The 24,226-nt window shown below is 46.2% G+C and overlaps 1 protein-coding gene and 1 pseudogene across 1 annotated transcript in view; both read right to left on the bottom strand.

Annotated features, from left to right (window-relative positions):
* The window catches only part of LOC126355974 (uncharacterized), a 626,068-nt gene extending 611,330 nt beyond the window's left edge, over positions 1-14,738 (bottom strand). The window contains exons 1-2 of the mRNA XM_050006583.1: positions 14,656-14,738; positions 5,002-5,613 (exon numbers count right to left, since the gene is read on the bottom strand). Coding sequence (XP_049862540.1) covers positions 5,002-5,613; positions 14,656-14,657 — 614 coding nt within the window. The 5' untranslated portion in view covers positions 14,658-14,738. The remainder of the gene's footprint in view (positions 1-5,001; positions 5,614-14,655) is intronic.
* Positions 14,739-17,816: 3,078 nt separating this feature from the next.
* LOC126356804 (5.8S ribosomal RNA) lies at positions 17,817-17,971 on the bottom strand (annotated as a pseudogene).
* Between the last annotated feature and the right edge of the window lie 6,255 nt (positions 17,972-24,226).

Genomic DNA, 24,226 nt, shown 5'->3' with positions numbered 1-24,226 from the left:
AATTGTGTTGCATGCTAGAAACAAGAGCGTCTTTCACATCAATAGACATGTCAACAATGCGTCTCTTGACAGTATTGTTTGATAATGGCACCGAAGATACAAGCTTTACTGCCTTTTCGTCTAGCATGCAAGAAAAAATACACTCCTGGAAATTGAAATAAGAACACCGTGAATTCATTGTCCCAGGAAGGGGAAACTTTATTGACACATTCCTGGGGTCAGATACATCACATGATCACACTGACAGAACCACAGGCACATAGACACAGGCAACAGAGCATGCACAATGTCGGCACTAGTACAGTGTATATCCACCTTTCGCAGCAATGCAGGCTGCTATTCTCCCATGGAGACGATCGTAGAGATGCTGGATGTAGTCCTGTGGAACGGCTTGCCATGCCATTTCCACCTGGCGCCTCAGTTGGACCAGCGTTCGTGCTGGACGTGCAGACCGCGTGAGACGACGCTTCATCCAGTCCCAAACATGCTCAATGGGGGACAGATCCGGAGATCTTGCTGGCCAGGGTAGTTGACTTACACCTTCTAGAGCACGTTGGGTGGCACGGGATACATGCAGACGTGCATTGTCCACGTTGGGTGGCACGGGATACATGCAAACGTGTATTGTCCTGTTGGAACAGCAAGTTCCCTTGCCGGTCTAGGAATGGTAGAACGATGGGTTCGATGACGGTCTGGATGTACCGTGCACTATTCAGTGTCCCCTCGACGATCACCAGAGATGTACGGTCAGTGTAGGAGATCGCTCCCCACACCATGACGCCGGGTGTCGGCCCTGTGGGCCTCGGTCGTATGCAGTCCTGATTGTGGCGCTCACCTGCACGGCGCCAAACACGCATACGACCACCATTGGCACCAAGGCAGAAGCGACTCTCATCGCTGAAGACGACACGTCTCCATTCGTCCCTCCATTCACGCCTGTCGCGACACCACTGGAGGCGGGCTGCACGATGTTGGGGCGTGAGCGGAATACGGCCTAACGGTGTGCGGGACCGTAACCCAGCTTCATGGAGACGGTTGCGAATGGTCCTCGACGATACCCCAGGAGCAACAGTGTCCCTAATTTGCTGGGAAGTGGCGGTGCGGTCCCCTACGGCACTGCGTAGGATCCTACGGTCTTGGCGTGCATCCGTGCGTCGCTGCGGTCCGGTCCCAGGTCGACAGACACGTGCACCTTCCGCCGACCACTGGCGAGAACATCGATGTACTGTGGAGACCTCACGCCCCACGTATTGAGCAATTCGGCGGTACGTCCACCCGGCCTCCCGCATGCGCACTATACGCCCTCGCTCAAAAGTCCATCAACTGCACATACGGTTCACGTCCACTCTGTCGCGTCATGCTACCAGTGTTAAAGACTGCGATGGAGCTCCGTATGCCACGGCAAACTGGCTGACACTGACGGCGGCGGTGCCCAAATGCTGCGCAGCTAGCGCCATTCGACGGCTAACACCGCGGTTCCTGGTGTGTCCGCTGTACCGTGCGTGTGATCATTGCTTATACAGCCCTCTCGCAGTGTCCGAATCAAGTATGGTGAGTCTGACACACCGGTGTCAATGTGTTTTTTTTTCCATTTCCAGGAGTGTATCATTAACACACGGCTTTACGAAATTTTCTGCAATGGTATGAGCTTTGCCTGTTTTTGCCACTCGATAACTAACCAAGAAAGAAGCTTTTAATGAGTTTCCATTAATCGTTTTTCCATGAGTTTTCATGCAATGCTGAGAAGCAGCTAGTTCAGCACTCTTCCTTTTGAAAAAATCGATGTCTTTAGCCAGGAAATCCAGGTGGAGTACCTTCTAAATGTCGGCGCAATTTAACTGGAACCATTTAACTGTTTGAAGGACTCGCGCACAAATTACCCTCCTTTGTCTCCATAAATCCCATTTCTAAATAGCTTTCGTTGTACTTACGCTTCTTGGTTATTCCACTTCCACAGGATATTGCAGCCAATGGAGTACTTGCAGCGTTTTCACATAATAAATCCGGCTGTGGAGCTAGTGTTGTTCTTCCTTTGGTCGTCTTCCCTCCTCATTCATTTCAACTGAAATCTTTCCTTGTTGTGAAGGCAATGGAGAAACTGCACCTTTCTTCAATGATCCTGACTTCAGACACCGATTCATGTTAGAAGTAATAAACTGGTCAAAACTCGACTTATGAAATAGGTAGTGCACTGACAAAGCAAGTTTAACATTTAATGATGCCTGGGGCCGCACACGTGCCAGCGAGCGCTGTGATTGGTCGAGAAAGGTCGCTCCGCTCATGCGTAAAAGGTTTCAGCGCATCTAGCGCCGTGAGCCGGCGCACAAACGACCCCCGTATGGTTGCGAAACAGTCAATCAGAGAAGCCGACATTCTCCGGCACTAAACTGTGTATGCGTACTCACTTAGGAACCGCAAAGGCTGCTTGGGAATACGACCTGAAGTAAAAGTACACATGTTTTTCATACGAAAAGAAAATTAGTGATGAATTCGATTTTCACATTTTTATTCAATAATTTTACTCATTATTTTACACGATTTGGTGAAAAGTGGCCGCCGACCCGCTAGAAAGAGCCGGCGGACCATGAAGATGTCCGCGGACTACATGTTGCGAAGCCCTGCTCTACGTTAATTTCTTTTTTGGTGTTGCGACGTTTTTACGTCAGTGTATATTCAACATCATGCCTGAAAATCGCAATGAATAAACCTAAGCAATCGAATTAATATGAAACGGAGCTAATGCATTCCATTTTCAATTTAATAATGCCAATGACGTTGAAGACTAACGCAACTCCTTAGCTTTAACGAGATCAGCTTTTCAGTCAAAGGAAAACAAACCCGATGTTTATAATTTGTCAGCGCCAGGCTACTCCTATAATGGCACACTTATTCATACGTTAATTTACACTGATCAGCCAGAACATTATGACCACCTGCCTAATAGATGGCATGTCCATCTTTGACACGGATAACAACACTGGAAGCAGTGGGGCCTTGGTAGGTCGTTGCAGCGAGTTGGCACCGCATCTGCACACACAACTTACGTTATTTGAGTGAATACCGGGGAGGAGGACGATGAGCTCTGACTCGACGTCCTGTCGCATCCCAGATGCATTCGATTGCTTTCAGATCTGGCGAGTTGGGGGGCCAGTACATCAATGGAAACTCGCCACTGTGATTATCGAACGATCCCATCACATTTCTGGAATTGTAACATGGCGCATTGTCTTGTAGAAAAGTACCACTGCCGTCGGGAGACGTGATCGTTACGAAGGGTTGTATGTGGTCTGCAACCAGTGTACTCCTAGGCCGTCATGGTGCCTTGCACAAGTTGCACTGGATCCATGAATGCCCAATTGAATTTTCCCCAAAGCATAATGAAGTCGCCGCCAGCTTATCTCCGTTCCGAAATTCAGGTGACAAGGAGGTGTTCCCCTGGAAGATGACGAATACGCGCCCTCCGTTCGGCATTGTGAAGAAGGTATCCGGATTTATCAGACCAAGCAACGTTTTGCCAAAGCCATGCTCATGTGGCCATTTCAGCTGTAGTTGCCTATGTCATGGTTGTTAACATTGGTACATGCCTGCGTCGTCGGCAGCGGAATCCCATCGTTAGGACTGTTCGGTGCACTGTACGTTCAGCCACACTTGTACTGCCCAGCATTAAAATCTTCTGTTAGTTCCACCAGAGTTCGCCGCCCAGCCATCGACGTCCGATACCTGCAATGAGGGGTGGCCGCTCAACTCCACGACGTCTGGACATGGTTTCACCTGGGTTTCGTCATATGTTGAAGACACTCACCACAGCAATCCTCTAACACCCGACACATCGCGCAGTTTCCCAAATGTTAGTGCCGAGCCTACGGTCAAACTCAGAGAGATCAAATGGTTCAAATGGCTCTGAGCACTATGGGACTTAACATCTATGGTCATCAGTCCCCTAGAACTTAGAACTACTTAAACCTAACTAACCTAAGGACATCACACAACACCCAGTCATCATCAGAGAGATCATGCGCCTCCCCCATTCTGCACACGGACAGCACGCTCCCTGTACTACATGTACCGCATCTGTGTCAGACTAGCAGTCATTTCCTACCAAGTGAGGCTGCTATCGCCTCGACGGCTTTACACAAATAGCAGGTTGGTGGTCATAATGTTCTGGCTGATCAGTGTACATTGCATTTGTAAATCGCAACATAAAATTGTTCACAGCAAAGAAGATATTTAGCACCAGCCACAGGTTGGAAACCGCGGTCTCTGACACAATGAACAAGTAGCTATCGCTTGTTGTTTCACCGACGTTATGAACACATCCGTCTTACTGACTCCACTGTGTAGAACTTTGCGCTCGGATGTTAGGCAGCTGTGGTGGGACGGAGCGAGTGCTGAACAATCGGCGTGGCGCGTAGGAAGTTCTAAGGCTGTACATTCAGAAAGTCATAACTGCTTATAATCAGAATTATGGTCCAAATTTTCGTGTGAGAACGACGTTTGGCGCTTATATCTTGCTAGTATGTTTTTCTCAGCTTAAAATATGAGATCAAGTGGGTTGTGATTTCTTTTAAGTGTTATAAAATCTTTTCTGATGGTATTTATTTGGGGAGTAGCTGTGTATGGAAGTTTCACTAAGATCATGGCAAGTCAGACAAGAAGAGAAGAATGCCGAGGATGAGATCGAATAAAAACGAGGGAGTACTTAATCGAAACGGTGATACAATAAATTTGTGACAGAACTTGACTAACAGAATGGTCTCATTGATAAGTCACAACCTCAGTCATGAAGAAATCATCGTTTTGGCAACGGAAAGGAGAGTGCAAGTGTAACTTGTAGAGTGAGGCGAAGATTGAATACAGACAGCTGGTTCAAAGGGATGTAGGTTACGGTAGTTATGTAGAAACTGGCACGTGAAGACTAGCATGGAAAGCGGCATCAAATCACTCTTAGGACTAAGGACCACATCAACAACGTAAGTGAAGTAAGTCATTTGGCGTACGTACCTGAAATTTTGGAGGAATTTCTGCGCCTTCTGACTCTTCATCCAGTCCAGTCGATCTTTTTCAGCCGTTAAGTCAGTGTCATCGACTGAAAACGCTTCTGACGAGCCCAGTTGTTGGAAGAGGTCGTTCGGTATTATTTTCTGTGATGATCCTAAGACATGCCCATCCAGTGACGAGTTAGTGCATAGCCCAAACAGAATATTCAAACCTTTATCTGTTTCTCCTAATTCTGCTTTGACTTTGTTCAGATCCATTTTCGAATACGATTCGAAGCAGTTCTTCACCGTCAGTTTATCTTTAGACCTCCTAGGCCCAATGCCCATCATGTCCGATCGGGTGGGCCTGTAGTTCCGCTTGTATGTCATCTGCAGCAGCAGAAGTGCGCTTTTGGTCCTCGGGTAGTCGTCACTGCTCCAGGCATCTTCTCCTCGGTTGTACAGAAGCAGAACTATGTCGTCAAACGGGACTGCGTGCTGGAGGTTTGTGGCTAGGCGGAATTTCAATTCATGATTGAAACACCACACATAGACGAATGTAAGGGCAGCAACTTCGTAGTCTTGTCCTTCAGTACCTATTGCTTCACTGAGCTTCGTATACGTTTCTTCTTGGCTCCTGCAGAATAATACAAATATTTGTTAGAACTGTTGACTGTGCTACATTGTATAGCAAAATCATTATAGGATTCGGATATCTTCTAAACTTTTACGTCTCGAGGAATACTTCAGTAACCTATAAATGTGCAACTTGCACGTTATTCACGAATGCATTTAATTTTTGTTATATATATATATATATATATATATATATATATATATATATATATATATATATTGTGTGTGTGTGTGTGTCTGTATGTGTGTCTGTGTGTGTGTGTTGTTGCCAAAACTACGTGTGACCTCTGTAGCATGTAAACATCCTCCCTTACAGACGTGACTATCAAACTAAAGGAATGTTTTGTTACTGTATTTACAAAACCGAACGAACCAAAATTATAATCTATGAATTGTTGTCTAATCTGAAAGTAATGTTTTGTTAGGGCATGGTCTAAACTGCAAAAGAAGTAAGCGCCACAATCAGGACTGCATACGACCGACGCCCACAGGGCCAACACCCGGCGTCACGGTGTGGGGAGCGATCTCCGACACTGGCCGTACACCTCTGGTAATCGTCGAGGGGACACTGAATAGTGCACGGTACATCCAAACCGTCATCGAACCCATCGTTCTACCATTCCTAGACCGGCAAGGGAACTTGCTGTTACAACAGGACAATGCACGTCCGCATGCATCCCGTGCCACCCAACGTGCTCTAGAAGGTGTAAGTCAACTACCCTGGCCAGCAAGATCTCCGGATCTGTCCCCCATTGAGCATGTTTGGGACTGGATGAAGCGTCGTCTCACGCGGTCTGCACGTCCAGCACGAACGCTGGTCCAACTGAGGCGCCAGGTGGAAATGGCATGGCCAGCCGTTCCACAGGACTACATCCAGCATCTCTACGATCGTCTCCATGGGAGAATAGCAGCCTGCATTGCTGCGAAAGGTGGATATACACTGTACTACTGCCGACATTGTGCATGCTCTGTTGCATGTGTCTATGTGCCTGTGGTTCTGTCAGTGTGATCATGTGATGTATCTGACCCCAGGAATGTGTCAATAAAGTTTCCCCTTCCTGGGACAATGAATTCACGATGTTCTTATTTCAATTTCCAGGAGTGTATTTTTACTACACTAGATCGACGACCAACTTCACAAACGCCGTCATCGATATGGAGAGCCGCTCGAAATGTGCAGCGGGCCACAGACGCGGACTGGTGGACGCAATATTATCCATGCGAGCCACTCTCCTGCGCTTACATGGGACCTCTGGCAGTAATCGGAGATACGCTGACAGCTGTGAGCCACCTGCATCCCGTTGTGTTTGATGTCTTCCACGACGCCGATGTCATTTTTCAGCAGTATAATGTTCCCTGAGTCGCAGCCATAAACGTCCTGCAGTACTTTGAGAAGTATTATGGTGAACTCATGTTGATATCTACGAGACCAACTTCGCCCGATGTAAATCTTACGCAACCCATCTGAGTCGCTATCGTGGTCCGTCACCTCTTCCGCAAATCAGCGGCCCATTATTTATGCGAATTACATCATCTGTGAGTAGACATCTAATGCCACATACCTCCGCAAATCTACAAAAAACTGTGGGATCCCTGATACGCAGATTCAGATATACATTTCGTTCCAACAACAGACAAACAAGCTATTAAGCAAATGGTCAGAATGTTTTGGCTCATCGGTGTAGTTTGTAGTGGAGGCACACCTTCAGCAGTAAAAGTACCATCTGCACTACCTCACTTCAGCTGCTCCTGGTTAAGGGCTCTGATGAGACCAAACATGTGAGATCACCAGTCGCTTCTTCAAGTTCCATGGCGTGTTTTCTGTACCACATGTCTGTGGCTACAGTTAACACTATGTGCAAATACGAGAACGTTTTCTAAATATAAGCATAATGTGTATCTGAGGTGGGACGTGGCTACAGGGGCGGTATCCACGCTGTGTGATGTAGGAAACTGCTGGAAAACCATATCTGAGTTTGCCGGTTCTGCAGCCCTCGTCTTTAATCCACGAAGCGCATTAGATCCGATCAGGCTTGCTCGCGAATCTCGGAAGCGACACACGTCAGGCTATCCGTGCAGGTACCTCAGTTAAGTGTGAAGGAGCCGTAGCTGATCACAATACACGTCAACAATATAAGAGAAAATAATTTTAGCTCTCTTAGTTTATTTCCTATTGTCATAGCATTCACTAACGTGCGTTAATAAAAACATTGAAGACGTTCTAGAGGAGTGCGGCGTTTCACTACTTGCGCAACATGCTGAGTTGTGTTCAATTCAGTACAACGAGAACCAACTATCGGACGCAGGGTCGGTGAAAGCTGGTGGGGTCCTGCTGGCTGACAACGGGGAGCTGGGCCGGTACAGGGCAAAGTGCTCTGTACGGCCACGACATGCCAGACTCCACTTTGCAGGTAATCACCGAATAATTTACGAGAGGAGTCACAGATCAACTCCAGCAGACGATCGGATGGAATGGTGCCGAAGAGTTTCGCTGAGTACGAGAAGAAGTCTGTCTACGTAAGAAATAAACTTCTCGCAGCCACCGACTATCTAGAGAGACACCAAAGAAGGAATAACTTGCGCTTCTTCAGAGTAGACGAAAGTGATCTGTAGAACATGAATTCTTTATCACTATCGCACGTAAGACACTTGAAGTGCTGGCAGACGTGACTGATATTGACTTACGACACTGTGTAGGATAGTTACTATGAGTAGTCACGAAACCATACCCAAAATAATGACACTTTTGTCATCCTGCGAAACATCGAAAACTCGATTTGCAGGGAAACTCCTTAAAGATAAAACACACACACACACACACACACACACACACACACACACACTTATTGTTAACACTAGCATCATCACAAACCAAAGGTGACAGACGTTAGAAGTTATCGATAGTGAAATTATTTTCCGGCCAGGGCCGCCGAGCGGTTCTAGGTGCTATGCCCGTATCTCTTGTTTGTGCGGTAGCGTTCTCGCTTCCCACGCCCGAGTTCCGGGGTTCGATTCCCGACGGGGTCAGGGATTTTCTCTGCCTCGTGATGGCTGGGTGTTGTGTGATGTTCTTAGGTTAGTTAGGTTTAACAAGTTCTAAGTTCTAGAGGACTGATGACCTCAGAAGTTAAGTCCCATAGTGCTCAGAGCCATTTGCACCATTTTTTTGAAATTGTTAATCAACGTTGTGGTACCAGACCCTCAGTCTCTTTACAAGGGAGAGAGTAGCATTCCATGCAAACTTGAAACAAAAACCATCATCTCTATTTATTTAAGGTTACTTGCTAATTCAATTTCAACCCCTTCCTTAACAACAATTAATAACGTTAATATGTGAGTTAATGCTACCTCACCTGTTAATTATTAATCTCACTATCGATTACTGCTGACGTTAGTCATCTTTGGTTGGAGATGACTCTAGTGTTTACTTTGTGTGTGTATGTATGTGTGTATGTGTGAGAGAGAGAGAGAGAAAGAGAGAGAGAGAGAGAGAGTGAGTGAGTGAGTATCTTATCTTTCCGGAATTTCTTTCTCTAGCACGGTGCTTACTTGTTGCAGTTTTTCCTTGAAAATGGCTGGGTGTGCTCTTTTCGTAATATTGACAGGTATCGACGACGCCACCCGGCTGCATTCCTGTAAGTTACCTGAAAATTGCATACTCCAGGAGAAACTCCTGTCGCACATTTGTTGGATATATTCCAATCTCTGTCTTCCCCTGTTGTTTTTACCCTCTATAACTCCCTCTGGAACCATGGAAGTTATTCCCTGACGTCTTAACAGATATGCTGTCATCCATTCCCTTCTTCTTGTCAGTATAATAATCCTTTCCTTACCCATCTCCGGAGAGCCTCCTCATTTATTACCTTGACAGTTCAAGTAATTTTCAACACTCGTGTTTAGGACCACATTTCAAGTGCTTTGATTCTCTTCCGTTTTATTTCCCCTCTGGTCATGTTTCACTGCCACACAAACGTAAATTCTCAGAAATTACTTCCACAACTTAAGGCCTATGTTTCATATTAGTAGAATTCTCTTACCCAGGAATGCCCTTTTCGCCATTGCTAGTTTTCTTTATATGTACTTCTTACTCCATCCATTGGGGTCATTTGGCTGCCTAGGCAGCAATATTCCCTGACTTCGTCTATTTTGTAAACCACATTTCTGTTGTTAAGTTACTCGCTGTTCTCGTTTCTGCTACTTCTCATTACTTTCGTCATTCTTCGATTTACTCTCAATACACATTTTTTAATCATTAGACAGATCATTCATTTCAACAGTTCCTGTAATTCTTCTTCATAACAGCAATGTCATCAGCGAATTTCATCACTGATCTTTCTTCACCTTCTTGAACCTTTCTTTCATTTCCGACATTACTTCTTCGAGTTTGATATTGAAAGGTAGGGGTGAAAGACTGCATCCATTTCTTACACCCTTTTTAATCCAAGCACTTCGTCCTTGGTGTTCTTGTCTTATTGTTTCCTAGTGGTATTACCGGTTTTTCCCTGTAGCTAACTAAAATTATTAAATGTCTTTATCTTGCAGTTTAGTTCACAAAATTTGTGGTCTTAGGACAGCAGAATCGAGATGAAGACGGCAGAAAGAAAAAATATTAATAATGAACTTATCTGAACTGAAAGACGCGAAATGAATTCTCTGTGACCAAGAGATTGACACTTTTGTTTTTGACTCGTTCATATTGACAAGACATGTCGATTAGTATGTTCTGCAGACATGGTTAGTATTTCAGTCACCTCGTTTCATCATGTGTCCCGTTGCCTAGTAGGCACAGAGTCAGCCATGGGCCTTGATGACTTGTTCCTTGCGTGATGGCATCGACGCGTATCAGACATAAATGGAGTCCTCGGGTATAGCAACCCATGTTCCATTCACTTGGTTCAAAGTTCTTTTGCAGCGGTTGGGACTGGGTCACAGCACCGCACCTGTCGTTTCACCATATCCCAAACACTTTGGACTGCCGACAAGTCTGGTGCTCTAGCGGGCCAGAGCTAAAGGTTGACATCCTATGACACCAAGAAAGAGCGTGGTCGTGCAGCAACATACGGTCGTGCACTTCCTTTAGAAAAATGGCGTCTGGTGTGTTGTGCAGAAAGGGTATGACTACGTGTCGCAGGATGTCGTTCACGTAGTTCACACTGGTCACAGTGCCTTGGACATGCACCGCCTGTTATTTGTGGTTGTACTCAAATGCACCCCACTGCGCTGTATGTCTTGTGCGAATGCAATCACTGTGATGCCGCTCATCCTGCCTGTGGCGAGCATCTGGTCATCATTTTCAAACAGACAGATCCTGTATTCGTCCGAAAACACTATCTGATGCCATTCCTGTCCCCAGTGATTTCGTTCCATACATAATTGCGTCTATCATGCTTCTGAAAATTCTTCAAAGGCAGGTGGAGAAGTGGACGACTTGAACGTAACCCATGCCGTAATAAACGTCGAAAGAGTGTCACTCCTCATAACGTAAGATGTATTACACTGTTCCACTCCTCCGGCAGAGTCGAAGCAGATCTGTCCTGCAATGCCTTTCGTATTAGGTGCTGACCTCGTGGGAGGGTCTGGATACTGCAGTGTGACCTATCTCGTCATGTACTACGGCCTTCCGTGAACCATATTGCACACACCCGAAACACTTCGTCCCAAGCGAGCAGCAATTTTGCGGATGGATGCATCTCATTTCCTCACGCTAATAATGTGCTCTCTTTCAAACTCACGGTTTTAACAGCACGGTTTGCGCATACGTCTGGGAGGCATCCTGCACTTCCGCTCAAGTCACACTGATCCATTACCTTCGATTTATAGTGACAACGAGAGCTACAGGCATATTTTATCGATAGGTGGATTTGCGCCGTGATATCGATGTTGACCTTGAACCCGAGGGCTAACATGGTTCGAATGCTAATCATTTCTGCAGAACATACGAATGTACCTGTCCTGTCACTATGAACCTCCTATATCTAGTCGTCCAATGTGATCTTTAAACATTCCCCTAAACCCTCTGTCTAAACTCCTGCTCCATGGCTGACTATAGAACTACGCCAGGTAGTGAATAAACGAGATTCTGCACATACACTATTCAAGTAAGATCCAACACTTGAACTATTTGAAGTAAGCAGGAAGCTTCGGATGAGCCCGAAGGAGTACGTGGGCAACGCTAGAATTAGATAAGCCCGTTCTGTTGCACGCAGCATGTAGAATCCTAAAGCACTCTAAACGAAACTGAGAAATCTGATGCGGTTTATGAAGCCCCTGTAGACTAATTAAATGATTTTTTCGCAACAGCAGCCGGATTCTAAGTTCGGAAAGATATCGGACAAAGGAAAGAACATTCTCAGCAGACAAGTTTCTCTCAAAAAACGGAAAGCAATCATGAGAAACTATTCTGATGCAATTCTGATGCACCAGGCACTCATGTAGTAGCCAAGAATGCTCAGACGATCGAAACAGATGCGATCAAAATATCTGATGAAGAAACGGCTTCTCTATGGTAACACACCCGAAATTTGAAGATGATACTTCCATATTGTGGTTTGAGTACTACCTCTAGAACAGATCCGAACGAATCGTCAATGGAAGCATGTGCTGACTGTACTCTCCCTGAATCAGTCCTTGGCCCATTGTTTTTCTAGCTGTACGTCAATGATATTTCATCTGTGCTTATTTCTTGCAACTACATCTTACATGTTGAGGACATCCGGTTGTATCTAAGAACATTAATGCTTCCTCATCATTTATGAAAGGCTGTTATGTTCACTGTCACTATGTGCTCTAAACCTTAAAGTAAGCGCTAAGAAACAACTGGTAATCATTATGTGGTGTTGAAAGTTAATCAGCCAACATTTTCGTGAAAAATTTTCCTGCGTTATTTCCTTACGATATCTAGTAACCGTATAAAGAAATCCTAAAAAGCTTCATAGTAAACTTTCAAGAGAAACTAAATTGGGAAGAATACATCTCGCAGCAGCTATTGATCTCTTTGGTTCATTCATTCTTCCGCACATAGTTGTCCATATGTATCGTCACTAAGAAAACCCCACAGGGAAGTGGAACGAATCAACTACACTTTGACAGGAAGAATATGTCTCCTTCTTCTTAGATGCAAATTAAAACTTTAGAAAAATATTTCCACTTGAAAGTAAATAAAAATATTTCTGTCTTTGGTTCTTCAGATATCTTTCCCATTTGTGACGCAGATCAGCACGACACAAATGTGAAGACTCTAAACAACAAGGTAACTTTGAACGCTAGCGTAAGACATGTGTGTAACACAGGACTGTTTGATCACATCAGTCCTCACTATGTTCAGTTAGGCTGAAAGCAACCGGAAATGGGCCACGATTTTCACACGTTCTGTTTACGGCAGAGGTGTCTTCGTCAACGGTGTCCTCAGCACCTATTCTCACGACAGATACCTACCATCATTCCGTAACAGCGTTGTCAGACCGGCGTCATGGGTGTACTTTTGAAAACCTTTAAACCGTTGTACAACTACTGTTCCATTTCACCCAAACAACCATGGAGCAAACTATCCTCCAAACAGCGTCTCATGCAAAACCATCTTGTATTCGAAAGAAGATTGAAGCTTTGTCTTTTATCACAGGCACAGCTTCCCTCTCTGCCCATCCCAGCTATTTTCTTCCTGTCCAACTAGAGAGCACATACTGTGTCCATCTTTAAACCAGGGATGTACAGTCTTGTTAGTACCATGGTCGCAAACCCCTCACTGTGACTACGTAAGGGCCGTAAGTTCAAAAATAACGTCCCTTGAGATAAGTTATTATTCAGAATTGGTATCCTCTTGTCACAATGGCAGATAGACGGGATTCGAAAGAATCAATTTCTACGAGAGTCTGATCTCTTTTCGGTAGAAAATAAAAATGTTCAAATGTATGTCTAATCGTATGGGACTTAACTGCTGAGGTCATCAGTCCCTAAGCTTACACACAACTAAATTATCCTAATCACAAACACACACAACCATGACCGAGGGAGGACTCGAACCTCCGTCAGTACCAGCCGCACAGTGCATGACTGCAGCGCCTTAGACCGCTCGGCTAATCCCACGCGACAGAAAATAAAAGATGACTAAATAAATCAAAAGAGCGAACGATGTTGGACGGGCCGCCATCAGATCAATTTCCCTCTATTTCATCTATTAATCTTATCCCCTTCTCTCTCATATTCTTCTCTACATTTCTTTATTCTGTACTGCTGTCATACGTTTCTGTTAGATGTCGTTACTCACATTCAACAAGAACACAACAAGAAAATTGCTTAATACAGTCTGCTTAAAATCGACACATCTTAGATTCCATATATTCATTATTACATGTATTGACAATATACAAGGTGATTAGGTGATGAACCTAACAAACTTTCAGGGGTAATGGAGGAGAGTAAATGTATAAATTTGCGATAAACAATTCGTTATAATCCTTCTGACACTGGAACTCGTCTGCTGCAGGGTATCTGCATTCCGTGTTTTGGAAGGAGATATTATTGACTAACACAACCAAAAAAGTCTAGTAAACATGGGCTCTGAAATGCGAACCTTAAGAGCCGCGACCACCTGTTTATCTTTGACACAGTGAAACACATCTCTCCTAATGAACAAGTGCTCATAGCTCTTAAGGTAAGCATTTCAGAGCCCATGTCTGATTGACAATGTTTTTCTTTTTTTTGGCCCATACTACCTCCTCAGAAAATATGGAAAGCAGAGAGCACGCAGTAGAAGAGGTGCACCGTCAGAGGTATCTGAACGACTTTGCTTATAGCTTTCAACTTGGACGTTTCCGGACCAGGGTGCTTGCTTCAAGTGCATTTATTCTTTTCCAGTGTTGCTGATAGTTTTTACCATTACCAGGCAATCATCCCTTATATTGCACACATACTATATTCATTCCAATGCTGCCTTGCTAAATGATATCTCGTTAGATGGAAGACAAGAGACTGGAGACCTTAATCTTGTCAGGGGAAATAAATGCTTATAGCTATAAACAAAATACGTCTGTAAAGTAACACTTACATTGTATAGTGTTTCTGTGACGAACCACATATCACGACGTACGGATGAGATCCCGGATTCAGTTATTGAAGAGGAGTGCGGACGACTACGGGAATACGACTAAAGACGGGAACACGACTGTCAGAGATAGCCATTTGCGCAGCTCCTTATCTGTGGTTATCGCTACCAGGAAATGATAAACTGTAAAGTACATTTTCTCGGTAGCAAAAGTCACATCGACGGGATATGATTTCATGTCGTTGTATCTCTATCCTACGTTATCAATTGTAGCTTTAGAGGGCTACAGATGCCGGAAAATATGCACTGCTTGACAAAGTAAGTTCAGCACCAAGAAGACATGATCCGATGTTAATGTTACTTCGTACATGTACGCGTACACACCATCAGATGATTTGTAAATTATTAGAGTTGCAGTTCTCTTCGATACGTCGAACGTCAACCAGATTGTGTTAGTGTTCGTGTTTAGCATTTGTACCAGCCCTTTCAGGATACATAAAGAGTGCGAACAGCGTCAGATATGAAGTGATCGCTGAGGACTCGGAGATGCATCGTACTTGCGTGACAACGTTGTCAGCACCTGACATAATGCCTCGTTGTGAATCTTCGTTTGGTCGAATTGTACAATTCCCTGATTTCTGAACCTTTCGGGTGTGTCAATGGTGTAATATATAGGTTGAAATGAAGTTACTGTGAAAGGCAATGGTGGTAATTCAGTCCTCCAAAAGCTTATTGTTCGGAGTCGGAACGCATCACGGCAGGAGTACAGTAAAGAAGTATGTATCATTATAATACAAACATCACTCCTCCTACTTGGCGAAAACGTCTGTTACTTGCTGTTATGATTTTTTTTTATTGCAGTCAGGTGCAAAGTCGTCATTGGCGAGGAGAAATTTTGGTACAAATGGCTCTGAGCACTAGAGGACTTAACAGCTGTGGTTATCAGTCCCCTAGAACTTAGAACTACTTAATCCGAACTAACCTAAGGACATCACACACATCCATGCCCGAGGCAGGATTCGAAACTGCGACCGCAGCAGTCACGCTGTTCCGGACTGGACACCTAGGACCGCGCGGCCACCGCGGCCGGCCGAAATTTTGGTGAAGGCAAACCGCAATAATATGACGTATAATGCAACAGAATATTTTACATATCACAAAGACACTGACTGAAATTCTGACAGGTAATTTAGATGGCAAGGTTCGATCTATAATGAATGCAGATCTGCACATAATGACGTGCGGAAGGCGCGTCATTGATATGTCACTAAACCTATCGCTTCGCAAACTTACTGAAATGCTGAAATACAGACAAAGGACAAAGGGTTTACATATTGTTAGTATTGAATATTGGAACTTTTTCCAGGAAAAAATTAATCTTATTATTATACCAAAATTGCAGGAGAAATGACATGCTTACATAACGCAATACGTTCGAAAAGTGGGAAGAGCACGAGGCGTTTCGTGCCTCGGTTATTCAAGAAATGAGAAAGGATATTACGTAACGATGATATACGAGTTAGCAGTTAGGATGCAATTTGTTCTCTGATTTGGGAGAGAGAAATCAATTTGTTACAAGGCCCCGCTAAAGGTCTGGGACGACGTTTGTAAATAATGTTGGAATAGCCGTTCAACTACATTATTCAGAGGCTTTTATTCGAATTCATTATTGGTACATAATAACAACAGTTACATACTTTACACTGAATTTGAATTTCCTGTATCAACAAGTATTTGGGAAGCTTTATTAATAGACAATTAAGTCAGATGATGTGCTCTTCTTACTACGATATATCACTAGACAAGATAATTGTTACAAATTATTTAGCATCAGGTAACTGAAAATGAGGTGTCATGGCTTAATATGAATGTCTCGAATTTTGACTGACACCCCCTATCTGGCTTCAGTTTCTCGAACAATGGACGATACAGCTCATGAGAGGCTGTGTTATAAGAATGATTGGATGTCGAAGTGCGATGGACCCAAGAATAGGATTTGGGAGGCGTCATCGGTTATGTTAGGATCCATTTGAATGATCAGGTTCTTGATAGGAATGCCATCAGCCTGAAGAGTAGGCAGGTGGCATCTGGTCAGTTCTCCTTGCAACTTAAGCTTCCCTCCGACCGTTCAGTGTTACCATTTACATGAAACCATAATACACTGAAATTACTACTACATACATACAGCATAAACTGAAATAAGTTCTTGTTAGGACATAAGTAAAAAGTTTTTACACAAATATGAAAAACAAAACATTTCTTTAAGATGTCAGATGGGAATCTTTTCGTATTCTACTTACAAAACGTTACACATTGTCCAGTATTGTGTTCTAAACTACTTACGTTTGTGCTAAATGAGTTCATAGAGTCAAAATAACTTATGGAATGTGTGTACATAACGTGCACAACACGCGCACTGTGAGTGTCCCCGCTGGGCAAGTCTTGCTGTTTTTAAACACATGGTTCAGCTCAGTAATGACGGTGCGACGAGTATTTGCAGCGACAACCACGACTGTCGTCCAGCCACGCAGAACGGTTGGAACCCACCAATGCCCCAGTGACTCTTGAGCGCCGAAACTGTGAGTTCTTTAGGTTGTTGAGTGTTTGTCGAGTGTGCAATTGGGGGTTGCATCTCCGGCGTTGGATAACATCATCTCTTGCTCTACCCTAGGTGTGGACGGCCTTTGCTGAGTTCTCCCCGCCAGATTACAAATTTCGTCATAGAGCGTGCTCCCGAATTTTATTTTATTTTATCTGTATTCCACATCAACAGGTCTTAACTCAGTGCTAGCTTGACTGTCCCGTAACCATCCTCGATGTGTTTTCATCACTGTCTCGTGTTCTTCTCACAGACTCGCTAACAACAGTAACTTTTTCTTTATAAACTGAGTTCATACTGTCACAGTTCTGTTATTTACAGTACACGCTCCTGTGTCGTCCACATGGATCTCAAGTAATCGTGTTAAATCACAGTTAGGTAACATATTTATAAAACGATTGTTGAAATGGTTCAAATTTCTCTGAGCACTATGGGACTTAACGTCTGAGGTCATCAGTCCCCAAGAACTTAGAACTACTTAAGCCTAACTAACCTAAGGACATCACACACATCCATGCTCGAGGCAGGATTCGAACCTGCAAGCGCGCGCTTCAGTGTACGTAGCCGACCCTCAGCCAGACGTGGCCCAGGAACAGAATCCACGGACAGCAATGTGCGCTCGAAACGTCGATGTTCATGCGTCCTGCAGTTCGCATGTCGACGCGCAATTTACTGCGTTCTTCATCGACCCACGAGCCGAGTGATCCACCGTCCTGGATGACCTTTTTTTAGTTTCCACTGTCTCTTTCAAAACAGTTGCATAGGCGGGACTGAGGCGTTTGACGGCCCCTGTTCCATTAGTTTGTGTCCAACGGCCTGACGGCCGATGGGCGTCGCACGGCTCCACACCGGAGTCGACAGGCACTCGGACGAAAGTCTTTCAAAACCGGTGCCAGGCGCCAGGTGCCGCAGGCCAGCCGCTCCAGAGCTTCAGCGCTCGTACCACACAACAACAACAACAACATTTCCGCTAGTTTTGAGAGGCACGCTTGGTTCCGCAGGCGGCGCATGGCTACTGCCGTACAGGTAGCGTGTTGCGCGACACGACACGCACATCGAAAGACATGCAGTCTAGTCGGTAATGATCCTTCCGCAGTTCACCTACGGAAACCTTGTTACGACTTTTACTTCCTCTAAATGATCAAGTTTGGTCATCTTTCCGGTAGCATCGGCAACGACAGAGTCGATGCCGCGTACCAGTCCGAAGACCTCCCTAAATCATTCAATCGGTAGTAGCGACGGGCGGTGTGTACAAAGGGCAGGGACGTAATCAACGCGAGCTTATGACTCGCGCTTACTGGGAATTCCTCGTTCATGGGGAACAATTGCAAGCCCCAATCCCTAGCACGAAGGAGGTTCAGCGGGTTACCCCGACCTCTCCGCCTACGGTGATTCCTTCAGTGTAGTGCGCGTGCGGCCCAGAACATCTAAGAGCATCACAGACCTGTTATTGCTCAGTCTGGTGCGGCTTGAAGCCGCCTGCCCCTCTAGGAAGAAAAGTAATCGCTGACAGCACGAAGGATGTCACGCGACTAGTTAGCAGGCTAGAGTCTCGTTCGTTATCGGAGTTAACCAGACAAATCGCTCCACCAACTAAGAACGGCCATGCACCACCACCCACCGAATCAGTAAAGAGCTATCAATCTGTCAATCCTTCCGGTGTCCGGGCCTGGTGAGGTTTCCCTTTTTGAGTCAAATTAAGCCGCAGGCTCCACTCCTGGTGGTGCCCTTCCGTCAATTCCTTTAACTTTCAGCTTTGCAACCATACTTCCCCCGGAACCCAAAAGCTTTGGTTTCCCGGAGGCTGCCGAGTCATCGGAGGAACTGCGGCGGATCGCTGGCTGGCGTCGTTTATGGTTAGTACTAGGGTGGTATCTGATCGCCTTAGAACCTCTAACTTTCGTTCTTGATTAATGAAAACATTCTTAGCAAATGCTTTCGCTTCTGTTCGTCTTGCGACGATCCTAGAATTTCACCTCTAACGTCGCAATACGAATGCCCCCGCCAGTCCCTATTAATCATTACCTCGGGTTCCGAAAACCAACAAAATAGAACCGAGGTCCTATTCCATTATTCCATGCACACAGTATTCAGGCGGGCTTGCCTGCTTTAAGCACTCTAATTTGTTCAAAATAAACGTGCCGGCCCACCGAGACACTCAACTAAGAGCACCCTGGTAGGATTTCAGCGGGGTCCGCCTCGGAACGCACGCCTTCGGCTCACCCCACCGGCAGGACGTCCCACGATAAATGCCAGTTAAACACCGACGGGCGGTGAACCAACAGCGTGGGACACAAATCCAACTACGAGCTTCTTAACCGCAACAACTTTAATATACGCTATTGGAGCTGGAATTACCGCGGCTGCTGGCACCAGACTTGCCCTCCAATAGATACTCGTTAAAGGATTTAAAGTGTACTCATTCCGATTACGGGGCCTCGGAAGAGTCTCGTATCTTTATTTTTCGTCACTACCTCCCCGTGCCGGGAGTGGATAATTTGCGCGCCTGCTGCCTTCCTTGGATGTGGTAACCGTTTCTGAGGCTCCCTTTCCGGAATCGAACCCTGATTCCCTGTTACCCGTTACAACCATGGTAGGCGCAGAACTTACCATCGACAGTTGATAAGGCGGACATTTGAAAGATGCGTCGCCGGTACGAGGACGGTGCGATCAGCCCAAAGTTATTCAGAGTCACCAAGGCAAACGGAGCGGACGAGCCGACCGATTTGTTTTGATATACACTCCTGGAAATGGAAAAAAGAACACATTGACACCGGTGTGTCAGACCCACCATACTTGCTCCGGACACTGCGAGAGGGCTGTACAAGCAATGATCACACGCACGGCAAAGCGGTCACACCAGGAACCGCGGTGTTGGCCGTCGAATGGTGCCAGCTGCGCAGCATTTGTGCACCGCCGCCGTCAGTGTCAGCCAGTTTGCCGTGGCATACGGAGCTCCATCGCAGTCTTTAACACTGGTAGCATGCCGCTACAGCGTGGACGTGAACCGTATGTGCAGTTGACGGACTTTGAGCGAGGGCGTATAGTGGGCATGCGGGAGGCCGGGTGGACCTACCGCCGAATTGCTCAACACGTGGGGCGTGAGGTCTCCACAGTACATCGATGTTGTCGCTAGTGGTCGGCGGAAGGTGCACGTGCCCGTCGACTAGGGACCGGACCGCAGCGGCGCACGGATGCACGCCAAGACCGTAGGATCCTAAGCAGTGCCGTAGGGGACCGCACCGCCACTTCCCAGCAAATTAGGGACACTGTTGCTCCTGGGGTATCAGCGAGGACCATTCGCAACCGTCTCCATGAAGCTGGGCTACGGTCCCGCACAACGTTACGCCGTCTTCCACTCACGCCCCAACATCGTGCAGCCCGCCTCCAGTGGTATCGCGACAGGCGTGAATGGAGGGACGAATGGAGACGTGTCGTCTTCAGCGATGAGAGTCGCTTCTGCCTTGGTGCCAATGATGGTCGTATGCGTGTTTGGCGCCGATGCAGGTGAGCGCCACAATCAGGACTGCATACGACCGAGGCACACAGGGCCAACACCCGGCATCATGGTTTGGGGAGCGATCTCCTACACTGGCCGTACACCTCTGGTGATCGTCGAGGGGACACTGAATAGTGCACGGTACATCCAAACCGTCATCGAACCCATCGTTCTACCATTCCTAGACCGGCAAGGGAACTTGCTATTCCAACGGGACAATGCACGTCCGCATGTATCCCGTGCCACCCAACGTGCTCTAGAAGGTGTAAGTCAACTACCCTGGCCAGCAAGATCTCCGGATCTGTCCCCCATTGAGCATGTTTGGGACTGGATGAAGCGTCGTCTCACGCGGTCTGCACGTCCAGCACGAACGCTGGTCCAACTGAGGCGCCAGGTGGAAATGGCATGGCAAGCCGTTCCACAGGACTACATCCAGCATCTCTACGATCGTCTCCATGGGAGAATAGCAGCCTGCATTGCTGCGAAAGGTAGATATACACTGTACTAGTGCCGACATTGTGCATGCTCTGTTGCCTGTGTCTATGTGCCAGTGGTTCTGTCAGTGTGATCATGTGATGTATCTGACCCCAGGAATGTGTCAATAAAGTTTCCCCTTCCTGGGACAATGAATTCACGGTGTTCTTATTTCAATTTCCAGGAGTGTAATAAAGGTGTTCCTTCCATCTCTGGTCTAGACTCTGTTTTTTTAAAAAAGTCTTTATTTCCACAACAATACTAATTATACATATTAACCCACCATCTAACATGATTAGTGGGCCATAAATTGATACATGAAATTGGGTTATAATGCAGCTTACTATTACAGTTATCTTAGTGAATTACAGTTTAAACTACTAGAGTGTGTTAGTTTTCTACGACAGTGGGCAGTTTAATTTAACCTGCTTGTTAATTATCTAACCTAGAATGACTACTAACTGCAGCGTCACAGGTGTGCCAGTAAAATACAAACCTACTGAGAATAGCCAGGCTCCACGAGCTAACCCCGAGTGGCATGCCCCTGGCATGGGGCTGCCCAAGATTAGTATTCGCTGTAGTTTACTAAATTAATGTCCTAAAAAATACTAAACCTACGTCACAATCAGTGGTTTATTCATAATCGGTGGTATTGACCCCACCCCTCCTAGTCCAGTACATGGCGGTTTCCAACTGATTGAAGGCGGCCATTCCACGCACAGGCGGTATGGGGATTGGATCTGGTCTCAATCGGTTGATCTATGAATTGGTACCTATTATTGGTCCCTCAGGTATTCTGTTAACACTTTCCGTGATACCTCAACTGCCAGAGCATTCAAAGTGTAGAAAGTGTCTTCTTGTCTGAGCAGGTGGTCTGTGTCATTGTTCAGAAGTCTGTCGTGGAGTGTTGTCGCGACATCATTGAAGAGAGGGCACTCGAAAACCACATGGTTGGGAGTTCCCTCTGCCGCGCCACTGTCACACTCGGCGGTTGCCCTTCTCCCAAACCGACTTAGATATGTCGGATAGGGTCCATGACCAGAGAGAAAGTGAATAAGTCCTCGTGTAGGCTCAAAATATTTCATACCCCCACGCTCTTTTACATCAGGCAAGAACTGGAAGGTTCTTCTTCCCGTTTCTTCTTCCTCCCAAGCCTTCTGCCACAGTTCCTCTCCTCTGTTTCGTATTTCTCTCTTATCCTCCTCCCTCAGACCCATGATCTCTATTATTTTCTCCCGGTTCCCCTTTTTGGCCCAGTACCATGCCGCTTGCTCACGTATTTTGATATCTAGCGGGCAAAGCCCCATTATGACTAACAGAGCTCCCCCAGTGATGTTCTGTAGGCCCCCACAGATCTCAGAATCATGTTTCTTTGGACTCTTCTCACTGTAATGGCGGGCACGAGCCCCATGAGCCTGTGCGCCTAGACTCCCGAGCCGTAACCTACTACTGAGGTTAGAATACTATTGTGATATAGTTTCATGAGATGAGGAGTGAGATGAAATCTTGTATGTCCCATGGAGATGAGATTGTTTATTAGTTGGAGAGCTCTGAGATTGTTTATTAGTTGGAGAGCTCTCTGGGTTATGGTGTCTATGTGTTTCCCGAAGTTCCATCTCTCGTCGATTATGACTCCCAAGTATCGCGTCTCCCGTCGCCGAAGAACTGGTGAGCCATCGGTTCTAACATTGGGATTCCTGATTAGCTGACCTTTTAGCAGTAAGTATGTAGATTTACTCAGAGATATTTTCATCTTTTTATTTTGGCACCATTGGTGAAGTTTCTCTATGGCCCTCTCGATCTTGGGTTTGATGTCTTCTCGGCTGCGACCGCCGACCAGCAGGAGGAGGTCATCTGCATAAGTTATCACTTCTAGCACTTCTTCATTTTGCTGCAGTCTGTCTAGCAACGGTTCCATTGGATGTCCGAGAAAAGGGGTTCCAGAACAGAGCCTTGTAGACACCCTTTGGTAATTACTTTCCAAATTCTCCCGCTAGGAGATGATAGACATACCTTCCGATCCTTACAATAGCTCCTCAGACACCCATGCAGCGGCCCTGGACACTCTTTCTCCCGCAGACAGGAGAAGAGCGAAGGCCACCGCAGGTTGTCAAAGGCGCCACTGATATCAACTATGATGCCGCCAGAGCGATAGCATCAGATGCCGACCACCCCAGCCTGAAGCCGAACTGCCTGTCGCTCATCCCGCACAGCACCCGATAAGCCGTCAATTTGTCAGCCAGCAGTTTTTCCAAAAGCTTCCCGAACAGGTCCAATAAGCAAATTGGCCTGAATGATTTGAGTTTGGCAGGGTCTTTTTCTGGTTCCTTTTTTGTTATGACCACTTTCGCGGTTTGCCACCTCTTGGGGAACTTCCTTTGTCTGAGGCACTCGTTAAAAGGGGAGTTAGCCGCGCGATTAACTGGGGTGCCAGAAATTGCACCACCTCTGCTGCAATGCCGTCTTGACCTCGAGCTTTCCTTCTTTTTAGGGATCTTATTTGTACAGCCACCTCCTCTTCCGAGAAGCAGTAGACTGCCGTGTCGTTGTTGTATTCTTCTAGGTCTGTATCTCGCAGTTGCTGCTGGCTTGCGGTTTCTCCATCCGCATTGTCGTCAGGCAGCAGGAACCGGAGAAGGACCTCTGCGGTCTCCTGCCAAGATTCCGTCATCCTGTACCCCTGCCTGACTGTTGATAGCTCCAGGGGAGAGCTGATTTTTTTCCCTCACTAATTTATAGGGGAGACCCCGTGGGTTTACGGCCAACAGGTTCAACACGTAGCTCTCCAGCTAAGCATTCATACTTCGCGTAGTTCCTTCTGAAATCTCTGCTTGGCCTCCCCGTACTGCAACTGCCATCTTTGCCTCTCCAGTAGGTTCTCCTTAGCCTCCTGACAGATTCCTCTAATTCGGCCGACCATGGTGATGGTGAGGCCGCCATGGCCTTTCTCCTGGTTGGTACAGCGGCCCTCACCGCTCTGTGTACTGCGCCTACCAGTTCCT

The sequence above is a fragment of the Schistocerca gregaria genome, chromosome 3 (assembly GCF_023897955.1).
Source record: "Schistocerca gregaria isolate iqSchGreg1 chromosome 3, iqSchGreg1.2, whole genome shotgun sequence".
NCBI lineage: Eukaryota > Metazoa > Arthropoda > Insecta > Orthoptera > Acrididae > Schistocerca > Schistocerca gregaria.
This window is presented reverse-complemented; position numbering and strand designations above follow the sequence as displayed.